At 35.9% G+C, this 21,531-nt stretch overlaps 2 protein-coding genes across 5 annotated transcripts in view; both read right to left on the reverse strand.

Moving 5' to 3' along the window:
* LOC111809366 (THO complex subunit 2) overlaps positions 1-13,506 on the reverse strand; it is a 35,554-nt gene extending 22,048 nt beyond the window's left edge. For 2 of the 4 annotated variants that reach the window (XM_023695823.2, XM_023695817.2), the window contains exons 1-10: positions 13,142-13,505; positions 12,819-12,944; positions 11,842-11,883; positions 6,017-6,076; positions 5,758-5,820; positions 5,234-5,314; positions 1,286-1,357; positions 1,086-1,133; positions 891-959; positions 657-790 (exon numbers count right to left, since the gene is read on the reverse strand). In XM_023695823.2, coding sequence (XP_023551591.2) covers positions 657-790; positions 891-959; positions 1,086-1,133; positions 1,286-1,357; positions 5,234-5,314; positions 5,758-5,820; positions 6,017-6,076; positions 11,842-11,883; positions 12,819-12,944; positions 13,142-13,276 — 830 coding nt within the window. In that variant the 5' untranslated portion in view covers positions 13,277-13,505. Of the gene's footprint in view, positions 1-656; positions 791-890; positions 960-1,085; positions 1,134-1,285; positions 1,358-5,233; positions 5,315-5,757; positions 5,821-6,016; positions 6,077-9,351; positions 11,542-11,841; positions 11,884-12,818; positions 12,945-13,141 lie in introns of those variants that run through there. The other 2 variants (XM_087124279.1, XM_087124281.1) reach the window with 2 other exon arrangements.
* Positions 13,507-15,971: 2,465 nt separating this feature from the next.
* LOC111800578 (receptor protein kinase TMK1) lies at positions 15,972-19,668 on the reverse strand. The gene is made up of 2 exons (XM_023684335.2): positions 17,021-19,668; positions 15,972-16,857 (listed from the first exon to the last, which is right to left on the reverse strand). The coding sequence occupies exons 1-2, from the start codon at positions 19,311-19,313 to the stop codon at positions 16,328-16,330; spliced, it is 2,823 nt and encodes a 940-aa protein (XP_023540103.2). The 5' UTR covers positions 19,314-19,668; the 3' UTR covers positions 15,972-16,327.
* Positions 19,669-21,531: the final 1,863 nt, after the last annotated feature.

Raw genomic sequence — 21,531 nt, forward strand, 5'->3', positions numbered from 1 at the left:
GGCCCCAGTGTAGGCCATATAACATTGGCCTGCCTGTTCATGGGTTGATGACACCATTAGATTTACGCCAATACAATACTGATGCAATGGTTCTTTTTTGTAATTCTAAGAGATATGTTCATCCTAACTTCTTTTACAGCTAGCTAACCTTTTGATGTGTAACAGAAGTAACTATGGAACTACTGGCTGTTATACCAGTCGAAGGCTACAAAAAGAATAAATGTGAGCCCCAGGCATAACTGTAATCTGATTAGACATTTAAAACGAAAAGGCTGTTAGATTTCTAAAAGATTCACTTCAACTAACTCAGCATCAGCCCCCCCACCCTAATAATAATAGTATAATTATCACTATGGGATTGCTTCAAGATTCGCATCAGCACATTACAGGACTTTCCAAAAATGAACTCCCTGCAACACATGCTCCCTACTAAAAAACGCATGCCCAAAATCAATCAGTACTGGACATTTCAAATCTACTCCACCTTAAGTTTTCACGATGAAACAACGTTCTCCATAAAGCTTTCCAAGGGCACTTCAAACGTGTTCAAGCAATAACAGACACAAGAAAATGCAAGGCTAGATTCAGAAATAAACATAAAGAAACAAAATGATTTGTATTAAACTGAAACTAGCATTAAAGAAAAAAACACTTACATGCTATCCAGATCAATAAATTTTTCCTTCACTAGTAAAGCTGCAAGTTTATAAAGCCCAACTGGCACTGGCGAGTTCACTTCAATGCGCTGATAATATTGGAATTTGAACCCAAGGATTTGTGAAGCATGAGACTGCCGAAAATCATAACATCATGAGAAACTTTAAGAGCTCATATATCAGCAAGAGCAAGATTATCAAAGTCAACTTGTCATAACTCCTAAGCGTCTCTACCTTGGGAAATATTGGAATTAGCTCCACAAAAACACTATTTTCTGGCTGAAGTTCAAAACACTCCAAGACCTGATAGAAAGGCATCAAAATAATTTTAAAACTAGCACAGTGAACTTCTTTAAAAAAATAACAAATAAAAGGAAGAAGGTAAACAGAAAATCAAAAATCAAAAAAATGAACAAGCGAATGACTCACAATGTCAAACACACGGTTTGGGTCCAAATCAAAATGCCCAATCAATGACTGCAGAAAGGTTAAAGATCAATAAATTGGAACAGTTTTAAAATATATATATATATATGCATAGAAGAAAAACAAATTTGATATCCTTGTGTGTGTGTGCGCGTTAGAGATGGAGAAAGAGAAAAGACTTGATGTGGAAGTTCACTGCCAACCTTTATAATACCAATTGTTGAACCCGGCAAATTGTTATTTGAAGCGTCAGTGACATGGCAAAGAAGTGTTACCTACAGATTAAGTCAAGCATCTCAGTAGATAAAATACGAATTCACAAGAAAAATTACAAAGAATCACTCTCTTTGTTTTAATAGGCAAACCAAAACCATGAATAAAAATGTGGAAGACAGAAGTACTGTCTCCAACTGTATCGAAGAAATAGATTTCAAAGGAACTCCACCTACTTTCTTTTTTTTTTTTTAATAAGAGAAATTCATTGATGATCGAAATTCACAAAAAGGATGTATAATTCATAGTGTTTACAAAAGACCTTCCCAATTTGTAATGAGGGAGGTATAACCATAGGAAGTAAAAATATTAGACACCACTTAAATATAAAAAAATTTGAAATAGAATAGGAGTTCTATCAAGAGGTCAAGGAGTACACTATTTCTCTCAATACAATGCTCATTCCTGGACATCCTACCAAAAATACTACACTGCTCTCGTGTCCAAATTGCAGCAATAGTCAGTATTATTGATCAGAAAATTTTGGATTTTCTTTAAAGCATTGGTCCAAGAATTAAAATAATTCAAGATTACTACCATTGTTGCAAAATTATACCCATGCAGCACTCTCCTTATGACGACATACCAGAAAAATGAAATTTACATTCTCTCTTATAAAAATGATTTTGCTATTTCAATTATTATGAATGGAACCCTAACAAAAAAAGATATATTATGAACGGAAGTTACAATCGCTTTCCCAACAAAGTAAATTTAAAAAAGATGGTAACTATTTGCATGCAAGCTTTAGATGGTTTTGAGTGTTGGAGTCTTCTGGACAATTTTCAGGAAGATAAAGGTTGTTCAAGGGTTGGGTTTATTATATTTTGTGGACCTCTATAACCCTAGAAAGCATGGACACTCCATTTCAGACACTCTATTTAGGATCAAGTGTCCATGTTGGATGTGTGTCAAACACAAATTCATCTGGACATGATCCACTCAGACATGTGTCCAGCCCACTAAAAAAATGTCCAATATTAATTTTTTTCCTCTAATTTTGGACACGGCTTAGATATAGTTGGTCAAGGCCAGATACAGCTTGGATAGGGCAAGAGCACAACTCCAGAAAAAAATTGAGGACTTTTCCATGTAAGCCCAAACTAAAAAGGGAAGAAAAATAGAGATTTTATAACAGAGTATAATCCTTAGATGTTGATCATTCCAAAAATATTAGGAACGTGGGATCATATATGCTTCCTCTAGCTATAGCCATCCAAATCATTCTATATATTTAAGCACTTCAAATATTGTATGTTTCAGTGTCATGTATTTTGGTATTTATGCTAAATTACATGTGTTTAATCAAACTACAAGCATTACATACATTTATATTCTGCAATTCTGTAAGTAAAAAAGTGTCCCCAATGAGCTTGTGTCCTACTTTTATAGAAATAGATGTGTCGTCACCTCATATATGATTCCTCTAGCTATAGCCATCCAAATCATTCTATAAATTTAAGCACTTCAAATATTGTATGTTTCAGTGTCATGTATTTTGGTATTTATGCTAAATTACATGTGTTTAATCAACTACAAGCATTACATACATTTATATTCTGCAATTCTGTAAGTAAAAAAGTGTCCCAACAAGCTTGTGTCCTACTTTTATAGAAATAGATGTGTCGTCACCTCATACCAATGTCTTCGAAAAAAATAAAAGGTTTACGGACAAGTTCATCAAGAAATTACATATTTCTCCTTTTAGTAAGAAGATGGACTATCTCTACCCCCTCCCTTTCTTCCTCCTCAACCTTCCCACCCTTTCCTTATGGCCTCTTAAGTTTCATCTTCCATGGACGACAACTCCCCAATCACCCCTCTTCAAAACTACTCCAAATTGTTCGTTGTAGCCATAGACCAAAAGAACTTTTGGATTGCTTTCAACGACCACTCTCGAGGAAAAACAAAAAGATTGGCTTTTAGAATCATGTTTGTGGACAAGTTGAGAAAAAAAAAAATTGGTTTCTTGAAAACGGAGCTTCTTCTCTGAAGGTGGTGGTAGGATGACTCATTAGGTTTGTTCTTAGGATGGAATCCTGATTTACTTTTTTCCATTTTTGATGTTTTATGATTGCTTTCAATGACCACTCTCGAGGAAAAACAAAAAGATTGGTCTTTAGAATCATGTTTGTGGACAAGTTGAGGAAAAAAAATTGGCTTCTTGAAAACAGAGCTTCTTCTCTGAAGGTGGTGGGGTAGGATGACTCATTAGGTCTGTTCTTAGGATGGAATCCTGATTTACTTTTTTCCATTTTCTGTGTTCCATGTAGGGTGTGTAAGGTAACTGGGAAATTGATGCATGACTTCCTTTGGGAAGGGGTTGAAATGGGGGGAAGAACGCACCTAGTGAGTTGAGAGATGGTGGAAAAGCAAGTCTTGGTGAGTTAAGTCTTGCAAATCTTAGGGTTCATAACAGACCACTATTAGCAAATTGGCTTTTGCGGTTCCTTCTCGATACAAATTCCCCTTGGTGAAGAGTTATTATGAGTAAGCACAATCCTCATCCTTTTGAGTGGTAGTCAAGTGGGATCAAAGGCTCTTACCGGAACCCATAGAAAGAAATAGCCTTGGAGATCCCTTCTTTTTTGACTTGGTTCATTCAGCGATTGGCAATGGGGGAAGGAAACGTATTCCTAAGAAGATAAGTGGGTGGGGGAACACTTCGCTTTATGTTTCCTTGTTTGTATCATTTATTTTCTATGAGAAATAGCTTCGTGGTTGATGCCTTGTCTTTTCCTAAGAGCTCTCTCTTTTTCGTCTGAATTTCGTCGTGCATTGTTCGATAAGGAGATGACAAATATTCTGACTCCTCTCTCATTGATGGAAGAGGTTTAGCTTAGGCTTGGGAGGAAAGATCTTTTATGTCAGAGCCTTGGCCAATCTGAGGGCTTTTCTTGCAGTTCTTCTTTCATAGGTTGTTGAACAAGTCTATTTTTCTTGTACGTAGAAAGTAGAAATTCCAAAGAAGAATATTTTTTTTACTTGGCAGGTTATCCACAAAAGAATTAACACTCTTGATAGACTTGTGAAAAGGTCGTCTTTGTTGCTTTGCCTGTTTTGTTGCTTTCTTTGTAGAAAGACGGAAGAAGGCCTAGATCATTTGTTGTGGAGTTGCAATTTCACGCAATCCATCTGGGGATTATTTCTTTGGGCAGTTTGATATCAATGTGTTAAACAAAGTTGTTGTAGGTAAATAATCAAGGAGTTCCTCTTCCATCAATCTTTGTGTGAAAATGAGAGATTTTTGTGGCAAGTTGGGTTGTGTTCTTTGTTGTTGGGCCTTTAGGGAGTGAGAAATAATAGAGCTTTTAGGGAAGTTGAGGGACATTTCTGAAGTATGGTCCCTAGCAATGTTTAATGTTTCTCAGTGGGGTCAGTGACGGAACTTTTTTGTAATTACACTTTAAGTCTTGTTTTACTTGATTGGAGTCTCTTTCCTTAAGGGACTTCCTTTTGTGGGTCTTTTTTATGCCCTTAAATTCTTTCAAAAAAAATTTTTTTTTTTTTTTTTTTCTCATTGAAATTTAGACCACTCCAAAGGAAGAAGAGCTAATATATTGGAAATAGGTAAAACCTCATCCCACACATTCTGTTAAATGGAAATCCCTCCATTGGCTAGCCTCATTCCTTAAAGCGCTTGTTATTGGATAAGCATACACCTTCCACATTGAGAGAAAGCCTTCAAATTGGCATCTAACTTTATTACATGGAGTAAAACCTAAGTAACACAAAGCTGATACATACATGCGTGTATAACATAAATATGTGTGTGGAGAGAGAGAACGAGAGTTTGCTCATGAAACTAATCGACCAAGGCAACAAACTAAGAAGAAAAACATAAGAACATAGAACAAAGTAATTAATCACTATCATACCAACTTGGCATAGCCCTCGCTTTCTTCACGCAGAAGATTAAACTTTGTTTGCTGATAAAGAAGACGAGTATTTACTCTGACCTGAAATCAATAAAATGTACATACTTACATATCACCTTTAAAGGTTTGGCTTCTATGCTAAAATTGAAGCTTTATAAGTCGTATGGTAGCATAAAAACTTGTTTAATGGAGCAAAATAGAGAAACTTCTCCATTTCATTACTTTTAAATGTAGATTAGTTTCATTCCTAGCACGATGATTGGAACATATGAATCTGTTTCCATACTACAAACATAAATCCAAAACACCATCGACTGTTCTCCAAATATCATTATAAATGGAAAAGTATTTTTGATAAATCTACAAATATTATGGGAACCTAAGATTTGAACATGTTCAAAATTTAACGATCAACTGTTACAGTTGCTAAACAAATGGAAAAGAAAAAATATATATCACATCAACACCCTGGTCCAGTTGAATCAATAACAATGTTTTAATCTCATTACACAACTATCACTCACCTCTTTGCTTTTCAATTCCTGCGCCTTAATCTTTATCATTTCAGCCTCCCATAAAAATTCTTCCTAAAATCAAGCAAATCCAGTTCAGAATTTCAATCACTAGACAAATGGTGCAACCATCATTGAGGCGCACAAATGAAAATCAAATGGTCATTATGCTTGGTAGATCACAAGAATGAAACACTGTCTCTAGGTAGAGAATTTACAGTAAGAAAAATAATGAAATCCATCCGAGAAAAAATTTATACATAAATATCACCTCACACCGTTCTTGAAAAAGCCTCAATGGAACAAATGCAGATTCAACCAGCCATTTAGCCTAGAAGGAACAGAATACAATATTCAATTGGTTTAATGAGGTATAATAATTTTTTAAAATGAAATATATGGTAAGGAGAAGCAGAATAACATATTCTCCACAACAAAAATAATGAAAGATGAATATATGTATACATAGATCAGATGATAATTGTCCAAATGTAATACGTCAAGAGGATATGCAATGAAATAGCATCAAAGACCATTACAGAATTTGGTGGAAAAATAGAGAGATCAAGTTTTCAAATTCCTTTTTCTCTACTAAGAAATCCAACTACTATATAAATATTGAAAGTAACGTTGCATTATTTGAAATTAATTTTTACAACCAGAGCCAGAACGAGATAAGGACCTCTTACCAAAGAAGGTTACAGATTAGAACTTCAATTTTTGAAAAGGTGAATAAAACAATTATAAAAGGGTTTTGTGAGTGTAATCCATTCGAAAGAAACAAAAACCACATCATGATAGTTACAAAACCCCCCTGGCTATCAATGAAGGTTGTCCAATTTCTTTTCTTCCAGATTCGATTCATCACAAGGGTTCTGGCTTTATTTTTTTAGATTACAGCTACTAAACTTTATCCAAAAAATTGCAAAGAGGGTGTTATTCAAAAGGTTGCTCATCTGTTAAAGTTGTTCCAAAAGTTTGTCGCGAACTCACAGTTTAACCTAATAAATAGAAATCAAAAGCAAAACAATCTGTTGTAAAAACCAAAGCAAATTTTGATTGAACAATGATCTTCCCTTTGATACTAACAAGGTTTCTATTTATATAACCTAAAGTTTGTTAGGACTAACAACAAAGCCAAGAAAATGACTAACCAATCTTGATTAAACCAAATTACAAAAATCAACCTCTAAAGGCTAATTTAAAACAGAGCCATAAGCTTACAAAAGGACAACCCAAGGTTATTATTAAAGAGCCTACATCACATTTGCCCACCCCCCCCCCCCCCCCCCCAAAAAAAAAAGCTCATTCTCGAGTGATGGTCAACACTAAGGAGCCAAAAATGAAGGAATCAAAAGCATTATAATCAAAATATCAGCCACATTGAAGATGAGATTGATTTGTAAGTCATCTCGAAGCTCAATTTGATAAGCATTGTCTCTGTATTGTTTAAGAATGTGAAATGGTCCCAGCTTTCTAGGATGGAATTTGTTAAAAGTTCCTTTAGGAAGCAGCGACTTCTGTAGGTAAATCATACTAAGTCTCCCTCCTTGAATTCGTTAGCACAACGATGTGCATCTGCTGCAACTTTGCAGTTTGAGTTAGAATGGACAAGATGATCCATTACTTCTTTATAGAGTTCCACAATACATTCAGCCATATTACCAGCTTCCTGATTAAAGTCAACAATAGTGGGAATATTGGCCAAATCTGAAGTTACCCGAGGGCCTTAGTATAAACGATGTCAAAGGAACACTAGTTTGTCAAGTGATTCTTCATGTTGTTGAAGGCAAATTCCGCTTGTGCAAGAACAAGATAAGATTCCATTGTTGTTTAGGTTTGTCACCACATAGGCATTGTATTAGGCTTCCAAGCATATAATTTGTCACTTCTGTTTGTCCATCCATTTTAGGATGGCTAGTGGTGAATTTGAGTGTGGTATCAAATGTCTTCAAAAAGGTTTCCCAAAAGTGACCAAGGAATTTAACATCCCCATCCAAAACTATGCTTTTAGGTATTTCATAAAGACAGACCACGTCCTTAAAGAAAATATTAGCCACATACACAGCATCAGATGACTTTTTACAAGGTAGAAAGTGTGACATTTTGCTGAAACAGTCCGCTACAAGCACGTAATCATATACCCATTGTATCCAAGGACAAAGTCCATAGATAAGTCTCCCCAAACGGAGGTTGGAATCTGGAGAGGTGTATACAATCCTATATTTTATCCTTGACCTTAACCTGATTGACATATAACGCATCTTTGTACAAAATTGAAGACGTCTTTTCTTAACAAAGGCCAAAAAGAAACGATTAGATAAAAAGTACAAAATTTTCTGCCCAACGCCACTAAAGAGTCCACCCAAACCTCCTGCATGACCATCCTCAAGTAATTGTTCTCTTAAAGAAGTATGGGGGATACATAGCCTGTCAGCTTTGAATAAAAAACCCATAAGCAAGATGAATATTGTTGCAATTTACTTGTGTTTTGCAAATGTACCAAATTTCATGAAAGTCCCAATCATTTTCATTAAGTAAGCCAGAGAGTCAAAAGCAAAAATTTCTACCTTTGGTAAGGCTTAAGAGAGTGGCTTTTCTACTAAGGCCATTGGTTGACAGTGACTAAGGCCAGCTTCATGCTTAATAAGAAAATCAGATTGTTGTATGAACGCCAACCATCTAGCATGTTAGGATGACAGTTTTCTAAGTTTGTAGAAATTTTTAAGAATAATGGTCAGTGAATAGTATAAACTCTTTTCCCAAGAGATAATATTCCCATTGTTTGAGAGCAGGGATTAGGTTATATAATTCTTGTTTGTATGTATTTCTCCATTTTTTGCGTGAATCACTAAGTTCTCTAAAGAATACAATGGGATGAAAGTTTTGAGAACGTACAGCCCGTGTCCCAATTCTTGAAGCATCAATAATTATTGGTTGAGTAAAATTAGGAAGTGCTAAGACAGGTGCATAGCCTCCCTTGGCATTTAGAATACAAAAACTATTGGTTTGGTATATTCCCACTGAAACTTACCCTTTTTTAGACATTCAGTGCAACTGAAACTTTGGATAAATTTTTTGATAAGAAGAGGCAAGACCTAGGAAACATTGAATGTCTTTTACTGTTTTTGGTACAGGCCATTTCATTGATAGCTTGAATCTTAGAAGGATCTACAGAAATGCCATATTCATCGACTACATAGCATAAAAATGAATTTCAGGAGTCATGAAGGAACATTTCTTAAGATTGATGTAAAGTGCATGCTTGTGAAGTGTTTCAAAAAGCTTTCAAAGGTGAAAAATATGTTCATCACTTGATTTTCTGTAAATTAAAATATCATAAAAATAGACTATGAAAGAATGGTTCAAAAATGGTTTTAAAACCTAGATCATCAACCTCACAACGGTACTTCGTGCATTTGATAAGCCAAATGGCATAACAAGCCAATTCAAAAACCCTTTGTTAGTTTTGAAAGAAGTCTTCCATTCATCTCCTAGTTGGATTCAAATTTGATGTAGCCACATTTCAAGCCTATTTTGGAAAAAAAAAATTGAGCTACATCAATAGGTTCAAAAGATCAGATACATGGGATTGAAAATTGATACCTTATATGTTAATCTTGTTATAGCCCAGCAACACACATTCTCCATGATTCGTTTTTCTTTTTAGGTGTTGGAAGTGCTCGAACAGGATATGGACTCATACTAGGTCTAATATGTCCCTTTTCCGCAACTCATTTATTTGATCATGTAAAATTGAGTACTCTTCGAGACTCATTCTATAATGAGGTAAATGCCAAAGAGTGAATCCAGGAAGTCAATGTGATGTTGAATGTCACATAGTAGAGGTAATTCACTTGGTGTTTCTAAAAGAGCAGGAAAGTCAGTATGCAACAATTGGATTTCTTCATGTACAGCCTCAAATTGCTGTGTCGAAGGAGGTTATCCCTTTAAAACAAAAGCAAAACAATACAGTTCTCTTCTGTTATAAAGTTTTTGTCTTTGACTATAGTAAATAGTTGTTTCACTGCCTTGGAATCATCTTTGGGTCCTTTTTTGTCATTAGTGTTTGTAGAGGGCAGCAACACAATTTTCCTTCCCGTCCATAAGAATTCATAAGGATTGCCCCTCCCTTCGTGAGAGTCTGGAGATCATACTGCCATGGCCTTCCTAGTAGAATGTGACAAACATCCATTTCCAAAATATCACAGATTATCTCTGGTCCTTATAATGATTTCCGATAGAAAGATGTACTTGGCAATGGAATTCACTGTTACTTCACCTCCCTTTTAAATCCAACTTACCTTATATGGATTTGGATGTTGATACACTTTAAGATTTAGAGCATTAACAAGTTTTTTGAGAAACAAGTTCTCCCTACTCCCTCCCACTGTCAATAATCACATTACATACTTTCCATTGATTGTGCATCATGTTTGGAATAAGCATATGTCTGTGTGGATGTGTCTCAAGTTTAGGAGTGAAACCACAATAGAAATCTGTTCTCCATTATAAGGTTCAAGGTGGGCAACATCTTCTTCCAATTGTTCTTCCCCTTATCCATTAACTTGATCATTTTCATCAATTACGGCCACTAATCTTCTCAAGTGATAAACAAATGTCCCTGCTGTCCGCAACGGAAAAAACTTCCCCAAATTAAGCCTGTGTATTGATTTTGAGTTTACTTAGCCACAACATCTGATCCTTTTAAATCTGGGACATTCGTGATTGTTTTTCTTCTTTTCCCTTTGAAATTGGGTTATTAGATGAACTGCCAACTTGGAATTCATTTGAATTGCATTTACAAGTGTTGTTCAGCCTTTCCCAAGTTATTCGTTTCTTTCTCCTTTTTTCATACTGTTTATCAAATTTTTCTGTTCACGTTACAGCTTCTGTCAAACACCCTAACGGTTACAATTCTATCCTTTTCTTGAATTTCTTTCTTCAATCCAGATATATACCTTGCACTTCGATATTTCTCCCCTTCAGCCAGATTGAGTCGAGCTCCTAAACAATTGAATTCTTCTTTGTATTACCCCACTGTTCCGGATCCTTGGTTACAGAGATGATATTGGTTAAAAAGAATATGTTTATAATCGAAAGGTTAAAAGCTTTCTTTGAGAAGTTTCCTCATTTGTAGTCAAGTCTTGAAAGTTCTTATTCCACAAGCTCGTCCCACCAAGTGAATGCTCCACTTTAGTGTTGCAAACTTGACCTTTTTTTTCATCTGGAATCTCCATGCAATCAAAAAAGCTTTTGAAATTCTTGATCCAATCAAGAAATTTTCCAACATCTAAATTTCCATTAAAGCTCGGTAAATCTATCTTCATCTTACAGTCATCCCTACCCCTGGATTAATTGATTTTCATAAGCTGGCTGTTGGGAAAGTAAGAATTTTCTTCATCACTTGAAGAATGAAAATCATGATGTGTATCTTCCTGTCTAGGTGGATGACCCTGATTGATAATTTCTCTAAACCCTTCCTGATTCTGAATTCTTTCTTCTGCGGCTAGCTTGCAACAGGATTCACAATCTTGATTTGGTTGCACTTGAGGTTCAAGAGTTCTCTCTTCTCCCACTTATTGTCGCTTAAATTTCAACTCAATTCTTTCTAATTGAGTAGCTAAAGTAGCCATCATACATTGTATTCCTCCAATAGATTCTTCAACCGACAGCAAACATTGAATTGTTGATCTTGGAGATAAAGTTTGGGTTGGAATGGTGGTCTCCATTCTGAATGATTCTTTACCAGAAGTAGTGCTTTCCCCATCATAAGAGTCCCTTATTTGCAGTGCTCTGATACGAATTTAGTGTAAAAACCAAAGACTGAATTTTTACAAAACAATGATCTGCCCTTTGATAATAACAAGGGTTGCTATATATACAACCTACATTTTGTTAGGACTAACAACCAAGCCAAGAAAATGGCTAACTAATCTTGATTATGCCTAATAACAAAATTAAACTCTAAAGGCTGAATTAAAAAAACAAAACCGTAAGCTTAAAAAAGAATAAGCCAAGGATACTATTAAAGAGCCCACATAACTATCCAACAACATGAGGCAATAATCATAATCTCTTATTTTATATACTCACCAATTTTAAAAGACGAACACGATACTCTCCGGGTAATGTGATCTGCAAGTTAAGTAAATTTAGGTCAATAAATAGAAATATGGATACTCTCCTCATGTTCAAATATATTTTATTCATCAGAAACATGAATAACATTTACAATTCAAATGAAGCATAAATATAATTCTGCAAGTTAGAAACTTTCAACTAGAGAACTCTAAACTCAAGCAAAAGATGACAATTGTTTATCACATTATGTGTTTAGGATGGGGGAACTTCAAAACAAACAGCCAAATGGTACGAAACTAGTGCATTTTATGTAGATGCAGGGTAAAATAATTGAACCATGTTTTATGACGGTGTGCTTCCTCATCAAATTTAGAGTCATTCATTTTTGCTTTATTAAGGCAAGATTTGAGTATTTCGTTGAAGAGTTTGGGTTCTTTTTTGTTAGTTTTGTATGAGTGTGTGTGTGTGTGTGTGTGTAATCCCCTCTATTGGCCTGTCCTACGGCATCCTTTGTATTATTTTATTAATCAAAATAGGAGTTGGTTTCTCCTCAAATATATATAAGAACTTGAGAGTCCGCCTTTCAAATAATGAGATATTAACAATCAAAACCACTGATTTCAAAGCGCAAGGCACACTCTAGAGCGACAAAGTCTCTAGATCGCCTTAAGGAAAAAAGACGACAATAATGTGTCGCCCGAGTGACACGAGGCACACTTAATAGAATACTATAAAACATTATTTACAGACATTACATAAGGAAAAAAGATTTGAATTTTTAAACCATAAAAATATTTACAAAGCTAATTAGGGGAGAAAATTGGGCGAGAATTTTTTAGATACGTTAACTGCAGGATATGCACCTCGCCATAGGCAATCGCCCAAGTGCGCCTTGAAAACACTGATTGAAACTTCTAAAATTCATCTAAGCATAAATGGAAAATGAAGCTTCTTGTTAACGAAAATATAAATAAAATTAAAATACTAACATCTTGGGCCAATTGGGTAATGACATCAGCAAAACTCGATCCTAACTCCTCCGCAGACATTTTGCCCGTGAACTCTACTGAATCCAATGCTGCTTTACACTTCTGGAACGGCAATTCACCTCGAACCTGAATTCGGTAGAATCCCATAAACAAATATATATCGATAAAAAAATCATTGCACCACTAAAATCCCAAAAAAAAAAACGCTTAATAGTTGCTAAAGAACGCAACTTCAACATATACAAACTACCAGACATATCTAAACCCAAAAATAAGTTGATAAAATATATATAATTCACACATATATCAATTAGAGTACCAACCATGGTCCAGCAAAGCTCGTAAAGGAAGCGAAGCACAGGGACAGGGTTGGGAACCCTAAAGCTCGAGTTTCCGGACTTCCATTCGCGAAGATTGCTTTCAACGACATACATACACTCAAGGGGAGGGAGAGCCATTGCCGGAAGAGGCTATGCAATCCCTTAAGAGACCCCCGGAAGAAAAATAGCTGCGTTTTGGGGGCAGGGACAGCTTCAAAAAGGAGAGTAACAGAATAGAACGATAGTCAATGGGTTTTCATGGGGTTTTAGTATGACCGTACCAGATAAATTAGGGTTTGAGAATTTTTAAGAATTGTGGAGGAAGGAGCAGCGTACAGGGGTTAAGGAAACTGGAAATTTGGAAGAGGGAGCAATGTTGGGAGACGCAATTGATCGTTCATCCAGCGGACGGAGATCGAATGGGCTTTGGGCCCCAGATAATGGTTGTAGTTCATGGGCCTTGTTTTGCGAAGCCCATAGTTCCATTTCACTTTCTAAAATTATGAAAATAATAATAAGTTCGTTGAATTATGTTTTATGTTCTCACATCACTAAATTTCTGGAAATAACATATTTCTATTTTTAGTTTATTTAGATTTGAATTCGAAGTTTTAAAATTAAAATTTATATTTAATGGATAAAAAATTATAATTTATAAAATCATTCACTTTGTTAAAATAAATGTATTATTAGTTAAATGGTAGGTAAAATAATACATACTTTGTAAATTAATTGATAATAGTTTTGATTCCGTTTATATAAATATATTATCAAAACATACTTTCAACCATGGTTGAATTAAGTCTCGTAATGTTATCAAACGTATCAAAGGCCGCCACTAGACGGTGTGTCGCAATCATAAGATCTCACACTAGATGGAGAGAGGATCGAATCATTCCTTATAATAGTGTAGCAACCTCTCCCTAATAGATGCCTTCAAATATTATTAAGCATTTCACTTATTTTAAGCATTCCTTTACTGAACGAAAAATCCTAGTTTGAAAGTTCTATCATTAGCATTTCACTAATTTTTCATCTTCTATCTCACACTCCATATGTGTTCAACCTACTTAAACTAGTTTTACTTTGTTCAATATCGTCTATACTTCGATTCACACTATATATTAAAAGTATCAAAACTCAAATTCATACATAACACAGTATTAAAATGAAAACGTGCATGAATGCATGTCATAAACAAGTAGCAAACTAAATTGATAATTTTAGTCTTACTATGAATTAGCAAGACCTTATGGACCTATAAATTAATTTTTATTCATTAACTATAGGCCACTCAATTTTAGGATTATAGACGAACTATTATGCACTATAGAACAAGTTGTATTCATCGATATAATCATTACAGACAAATTGATTTTTTACGAGTTCTTCGTAATTATAGTTAGGTCAAAAGTCTATCTTACCTCTATAATTACATATTTCACATTATGTACTACAAATTTTCTAATGAACAACTCGTTTATGATTCAACCATAAGTTAAGTTTGAGCAAATGAGGGGTAAGTGACCAATGATTACATTCATACCATAGTTATCACAATAGATAGAATGACTAAAAAAAAGTTTAAAAGAATTGAAAATGACTACTTATACCAACAATTGAGCACTTTTCTCAGTGATATCAGTTTTAGAGCACAAATCTCAACAACCTTCCCTTTTTTGTTGGGTGGTTGATTTTTTTTTTTTTTATAGGTCGGTCTGTTTTTATCCCATATTTGATCTTTTTTCTGTCCTTTAGTCAATTTCCGTTTATTTACCTATTATTTTTAATAAGAAATGTAAAAGCCTCCATACTCACTAATTTCAATAGAATTATTTTTTTTAAATCAATAATATAAATTAACTTACCAAATTAAATTTACATTTTATCGTTTTTCAATAAAACGGATACGTTTGGGCGAATTACGTGAGATGAAAAAAACCGTAACTGCGGTGACGGTCAATTTTACACATCAATGACAGGCAGGGAACCAGATAAGCCCCACCTACAGTTATTCGCCACGTGTCGCTTTGCCAAACAACTGTGACGTAACGAAACAGTGGGCGTTCCCCTGATTCTGCTAAGCTGGCGCCTCGATAGGTATATTTGTTTTTTTTTTTTCTAATTAATTCCTAAATTTACGCACTTTTTGGACAAAACGGAATAAAATCGTAATCGGACATTTGTGGGCCCGCTCAAATCCCTCAAACAAAATTTTCCATATTTGATTGAAAATAGTTTGTTTGACGTGGACCAATGATGTGGATGGATGACGTGGACAAATCATGAATTTTGACTCAATTTATGAGACCTGGACCATGCCAGGACATTGTCATGACTACTTTGTTTTGGTTTCTCTTGTTTTGTGTACTCTCGCCAGTTTATTTGATTTCTCTAAAAAGACTCGGTAACCATGAAAATGTCTTCTTTATAAACCTATCAACCTTTTGATTAGCCGACGTGGACTCTTTTCCAAACAATCCTCAACAATTCTTCCTCGAACAAAATACACACCATAGAGCCTCCCCTGAAGCCTACAAAGCTCTCGAACAGTCTCTCCTTAATCGAAGTTCGATTCCTCTAGAGAAACAAAGTACACCATTTGTTCAATACTCGAGTATTCTATTGACATGACTAAGTTAAAAGGTATGACTCTGATACCAAGTTAACGACCACAATTCTCCACAATGATATGATATTGTCCACATTGAACATAAACTCCCATGGGTTTACTTTTGGTGAAACCAAAAAACCTTGTACCCATAATCAACCCCTTAAATAGGCGACGTGCGACTCCTCTCCCAACCATCCTTAGCAGATAAATTAACTTAAATTTATGAAATTTCAATTTTGTATTCAATCACTAAACTTCATACATAAAAAATTTCTCGTTTCTTCTAAATGTCCAAGGAGTGCTGTCAAAATAATAATGAGCTTGAGCTAATACAAACACAAGGTTCAGCAGCAGAAAGGAAAAAACTCAGGCATTCTGTAAGGGAATTTCCTTCCTAAAACCTTATAGATGTGGACGACACTAAAATATCCAAGAACACGGGAAGGAAACATCACAAGCCTTACACAAAAGGTTCAACACTACTGAGGATTAAGCAACAAAGATTAGAGAGGCTAAAGAATGGACAACAGAAAGCAGCTAAGATCAATAAAAAAAAACTCGAGTTTCTCTATAGCTCACCGTGCATCGGCAGACGTAAACGAAGTTACAAAACCAGATGGGCGGTTCGGGATGCTGGTTTGTGTGTTGTCTCTACTTGGAAGGAATGATGATGAAGACATATCCGTACCGCTATCTCCTTCGAATGCCTGCCATTTCTTAAGCGCCTGTGGCAATGACATCTCCAAATCAATTGCAAACTGCTCTTCAGATGATGGTTCTGTTGGCTTCCAGACATCAACTAGAGACGAAAGCACGTTGACTACATGACTCATGTCGGGCCGCTGGAATGGCTCCCTTGCACAGCAATGACCAGCCAAGTCTGCAACAGTGGTGATGCTGCCAAGGGTCTCCTCGTCTATGTCGATTGAAGGGTCTATGGCCTTTGGAAAAACTTCCTTGTTAATGTACATTCTGCGGAACCATGTCACGAGGTGCAAGCTCTCTTCTGGCTGACTATCGTCGAGTGCTTTTCTACCAGATATCATCTCCATCAGGATCACCCCGAAGCTATAAACGTCGACCTTGGTCGTAACTCGTCCAGTTACTGGAATAGAATGTCAGTATATAGCATTAGGAGGCGTTAGTTTCTAAAAGCCTATTGCTAAGCGAAACAAACAGGTTCAGCAACATAATCCCTTACAATAAAGACATTCTACTCAACTAAATTCACGATCTCAAACACAAGCAGACAAGAGAAGAGTGCATACCTGCATATTCTGGGGCAAGATAACCAAATGTTCCTGCAAGTCTTGTTTCGACCGACGCTTTCCCTTCAGGAGCAAGACGAACCAATCCAAAGTCAGCTACTTTAGCCCGCAAATCATCTCCGAGAAGAATGTTCGATGGTTTAAGATCACGATGGATAAAGCTTTGATGTGCTAAACTATGCAAATACTCAACACCCCTGGCTACATCCAAGGCAACAATAAGCCGTCTTTGCCATTCAAAGGGTTTAAGCCCTTCTTCTTTCCAGTTAAATAAAAACCTGCTAAGAGTCCCCTGGGGCATGTACTCATAAACTAGAAGCCTCTCATTCCCATCCAAGCAATATCCAAGAAGCGCAACCAAATTTCGATGCCGAACCTTGGTAAGAACAGCAATCTCAGCCTTGAATTCATTCAAACCCTTCTCACCAATGACTCCAGACTCCATTCTCTTCACAGCAATCTTCGTACCATCGTGCAATTCCCCCTTGTAAACAGTTCCAAAACCCCCTTTCCCCAATATATTCTCGGGGCTAAAATTATTTGTTACATTCCTTAAAACTTGAATCGAGATAACCAGGTTACCTGCCTCAACCACATGGACATCACTAGGTCCAGCAGGAGGGCTGCTGGTTTCAGGCGCATCGACTCTAGCCTGCGTAAGTGTAATCTTCACTGAATTTTGGTCTCCAGAATGACTAGGATGTACCACCACTGTATTTGGACTCGGCACTCTACTACCATGTCTCTTATTTCTCATGTAAAAGAAAATCACAGTCCCAACTATTAGTAGAACAACAAGAACACCAACTATGGAACCAACAACCACCCCGGTGTTACTTCTCTTATGAACTTTATCAGATACCTCACCCGAACCGGTACCAGAGGGTGATTTCCCAGTAGGAGCACTGGGGCTATCCTTCCCAATATCTGGGTTCCCCTGCGTGTTCACAATCACATTTGTCCTAAAACCAGGAACTTTACCATAAAGCTTATTATTGGAGACATCTAATTCTGTAAGATTAGGCATAGTAACAAGCTCTGTTGGTATTGTGCCAGAAAGAGAATTATTAGAGAGAAGCAGCTTTTGCACAGATGTAAGCAATGAAAAGCTAGGCGAAATAGTGCCCACAAGGTCCATATTTCTAAAGTTAATAACAGTTATGTTTCCAGGGTTGCCAGTACACATAACGCCCTTGAAATTATTACAAGGATCATTGCCTACCCAGCCCTGTGCAAATGCTGTTGGAAAACCCATTGACTGTGCAACCGATAACAAAGCAGTCACAAGGGGATTACAAGGTTCACCCGGAGAATTCGAGCAAAAATTGTTGGATCCAGGACTCATGTCCAGATGAACATTAGGATTAAATGCAGGGATGGGTCCTTGAAGCATATTATTCGTCAAATTCACAATCACAAGGGATTTCAAATTTATCAAGGATGAAGGAACAATACCCGTAAGCTGATTATCCCTCAAACTCAAGTTCTGTAATCCCTGAAGGTTTGAGAAATCCGGCAAAGGACCTGAAAATTGGTTCATATTCAACCAAATCTCCAGTAAATTTGTCATGTTTTGCAGTACGGCAATGGAACCGTTTAACTTAGAACTACTCTGTTGTCCATTTAACCAAAGTGACTGAATCGAAGAACTCGCAAAGCTCGCTGGTAATCCACCTTCAAGAAAATTACCCGCCAAATGCAAGCTTGTAAGAGTCGGAAATGTAGTGCCATCGAAAAATCCAGGGATTACACCAGTTATATTAGCGCTATTTGCTGAAAATTCCTGTAGCCCAGAAGCCTCTCGAATGTTATCAGGGATTGTCCAGGCCGCGAAGGGATTGTTGTCGATGTATATCGATTGCAGCGCCGACTTATTGGCGAAGAAATCAGCCGGCATGGAAGTGAAAAGATTATCATGCGCAAGAAGTATTTGCAGTGAATCAGGAAGATTAGGAAACGGCCCACTCAGCTGGTTGCCCTGCACCTCTAATTGTACTAACGCCGAGAGGTTGAAGAGCTCCTTTGGAAGTGATCCCTTGAGTTTTTGGTTTCCAATTTGGATTTTCAGCACTCGATTCTGAGAATCGCAATTCACATACTGCCATTGACAGTAATCCGAACCAGTCCACCCAAGAGAACTCGGGGCTCCAATACTAGTCCTCAAGAGATTCATCACTGACCCATCACCACCACCGCCGGCAGCCGGCTGGCCGTAAACAGAGGAAGCCAGAAACAGGATACAGAACACGAACACAAAAAGGAACACCCCAAAACCCAAATGGGGTTCCCTCATTTTTTTTTCAATCTTCGTGAAGAAACTAAGAAAGAAAAACAAAAGAGACGAAAAAGGGAAAACAATCAAAATCCTCGCTCTATGGTAACCCAGAAGAAAGAAAGAACAGGAACCCAGAACAGGGTTTTACTCAAAATGAGAAGGAGAAAAGAAACCGTACAGCCGGCATTGGATTAAAACCCTTTTCTCATCTTCATGAATTGCGTTTATTTTTGTTCTCCAGAAGGGAGGACGGAGGAAGAAAACGCGGCGGAGATGGTGGGGAGAAGAAAATTGTGATAAATGCAAAAGCAGAGAGAGAAGAATAAGAATGAAAGAGAAGGAGGAAAGGCGTTAAGGAAATGAGTAAAGAAGAGAGAGAAACTGGGGTGTTTGGGAAGTGGGAAAATGGAAGAAAAAGAAAACGACGTGTGGGTCCAGCTCAGAAAATTCGACACTGCTAACCACAGAGAAGAAAGCATGATGCCGCCATGGAGAATGGAGAGGATAATGCTTGCCCATCCATTAATACTTTTCCTTTTAAGTCTTGTTTTAACCTAATTGGTAAGTTTTTTTTTTTTTTTTTTTTTTTTTTTTTTTTAATAATTAATTATATATTAAATAAGGATTTTTTTTTTCTTATAAAATTTTAATTTGTTTGATTTCTAAACTTTCAATTCAATTCAGTGTCTTACACCAGTAATTCCAGCACCACAATTTTTCTAGATAACCATTGTAGCATGCCTAAATGTCCATTCTCGTTCAATTTTTTCCATTTAGTTTTTGAGATTTGGCCTAAGTTTTGTTTTTAAGAACCGTGGGTAAAAAAACCCTTAATTCTCTTATCCATTTTCGGATGATTTTCGGTAGTCCGTTTAAGTGTTTAATTTACTTAAAACTAGGAATTTGGTAATCGTTAAAATTTTATTATGATATAAAGTGTATCTCTTAATAAATGGCGAGAGTCGATTAAGAGACTTCATGTATATTTATGAATGACATGCTTTCAAAAAAAAATTTAATTGGTAAGGTCTCTTAGAACTCCCAATCATGCACCTGACCTAATTTGTACAACTCACTCAATAAGTTAATTGTCCACATTAGCCACACAAAAATGACATGTCTTGACACATGCGATCTAGGTCCCATGTGTGCATGCTTATTGTATGTATGCATGTCTTACTTCATTAAAGGGGTTACTTACTTATTTTTTTCCTCAAATAATGACAAGGTCGTACATTGACAAGTCATTTGTAAATTGAGCCATAGGGTTCGTATCAACATAAATTTTCACATTTTGTCACTTCGATTTAACAACTAGGTCTAGCATTGATATCAATATTTAAGTCTTTTATTCTTTAAGTTTTTTAAATGGTTTCCTTATATATTTTCAATTGTGTTATTCACTTCATATAATGTAATAATTTTATATTACTTCTTTTTAATTTTTTTAAATTAATAATGGGAGTAATTTTGTTTTGGAGTGGTTAACAAATATTACTTCTTTTTAAATATTTTAAAATATCGAAGTTATTATACGTTATTCATTTTAAATAATCGGTGCTATTCAGTTTAAATAATTTGGAAACCTCTTTAAAAACCCTCAAATTCAATCATAAGTATCAGTAATAAGAAACCAAATCGACCTAACAACTTACTTGACGAACACCCTCTAATTCAATCAATTTGAAATAAATATCGATCAACAAAAAATTTCACATTAGTCCAATCGGATAGAGATTGACAAGAATCTCAAACGATAAAAGTAGATTGAATATGAACCAAGAATGACTATTCGGCTAAATTATTTATTTAGCAAAGTCAAATGGGTGCATCAACCTCTATAAATAATTGCTTCAAATTCGTGTAAATCTGACATTACAAAAGATCTTGTGAGAATAAAAAAATGAAATATTAAAATCTAATCTAATCATATGCAATCAAGAGTGGGGTGGTTACCAATAAATAAAGAAATCTAAACTTCATATAAAATTTATAAAACCATGTGCCATCCCTTCTACATTACTTCAAATTTGAAATCAATATTTTAATTAATCAAATTCGACCAATTTCGACACTTTAATCACTTTTGACTACATCTTCGAGGCTTATAATTCTTTGTTCGATATTTGAGGATTCTATTGTCATAGCTAAATTTTGGGCATGACTCTGACACCATGTTAAGAAACACAGATTTCCACAATGGTACGATATTGTCCCCTTTGAACATAAGTTTTTA

The sequence above is a fragment of the Cucurbita pepo genome, chromosome 1, assembly GCF_057944985.1.
Source record: "Cucurbita pepo subsp. pepo isolate OVF chromosome 1, ASM5794498v1, whole genome shotgun sequence".
Classification (NCBI taxonomy): domain Eukaryota; kingdom Viridiplantae; phylum Streptophyta; class Magnoliopsida; order Cucurbitales; family Cucurbitaceae; genus Cucurbita; species Cucurbita pepo.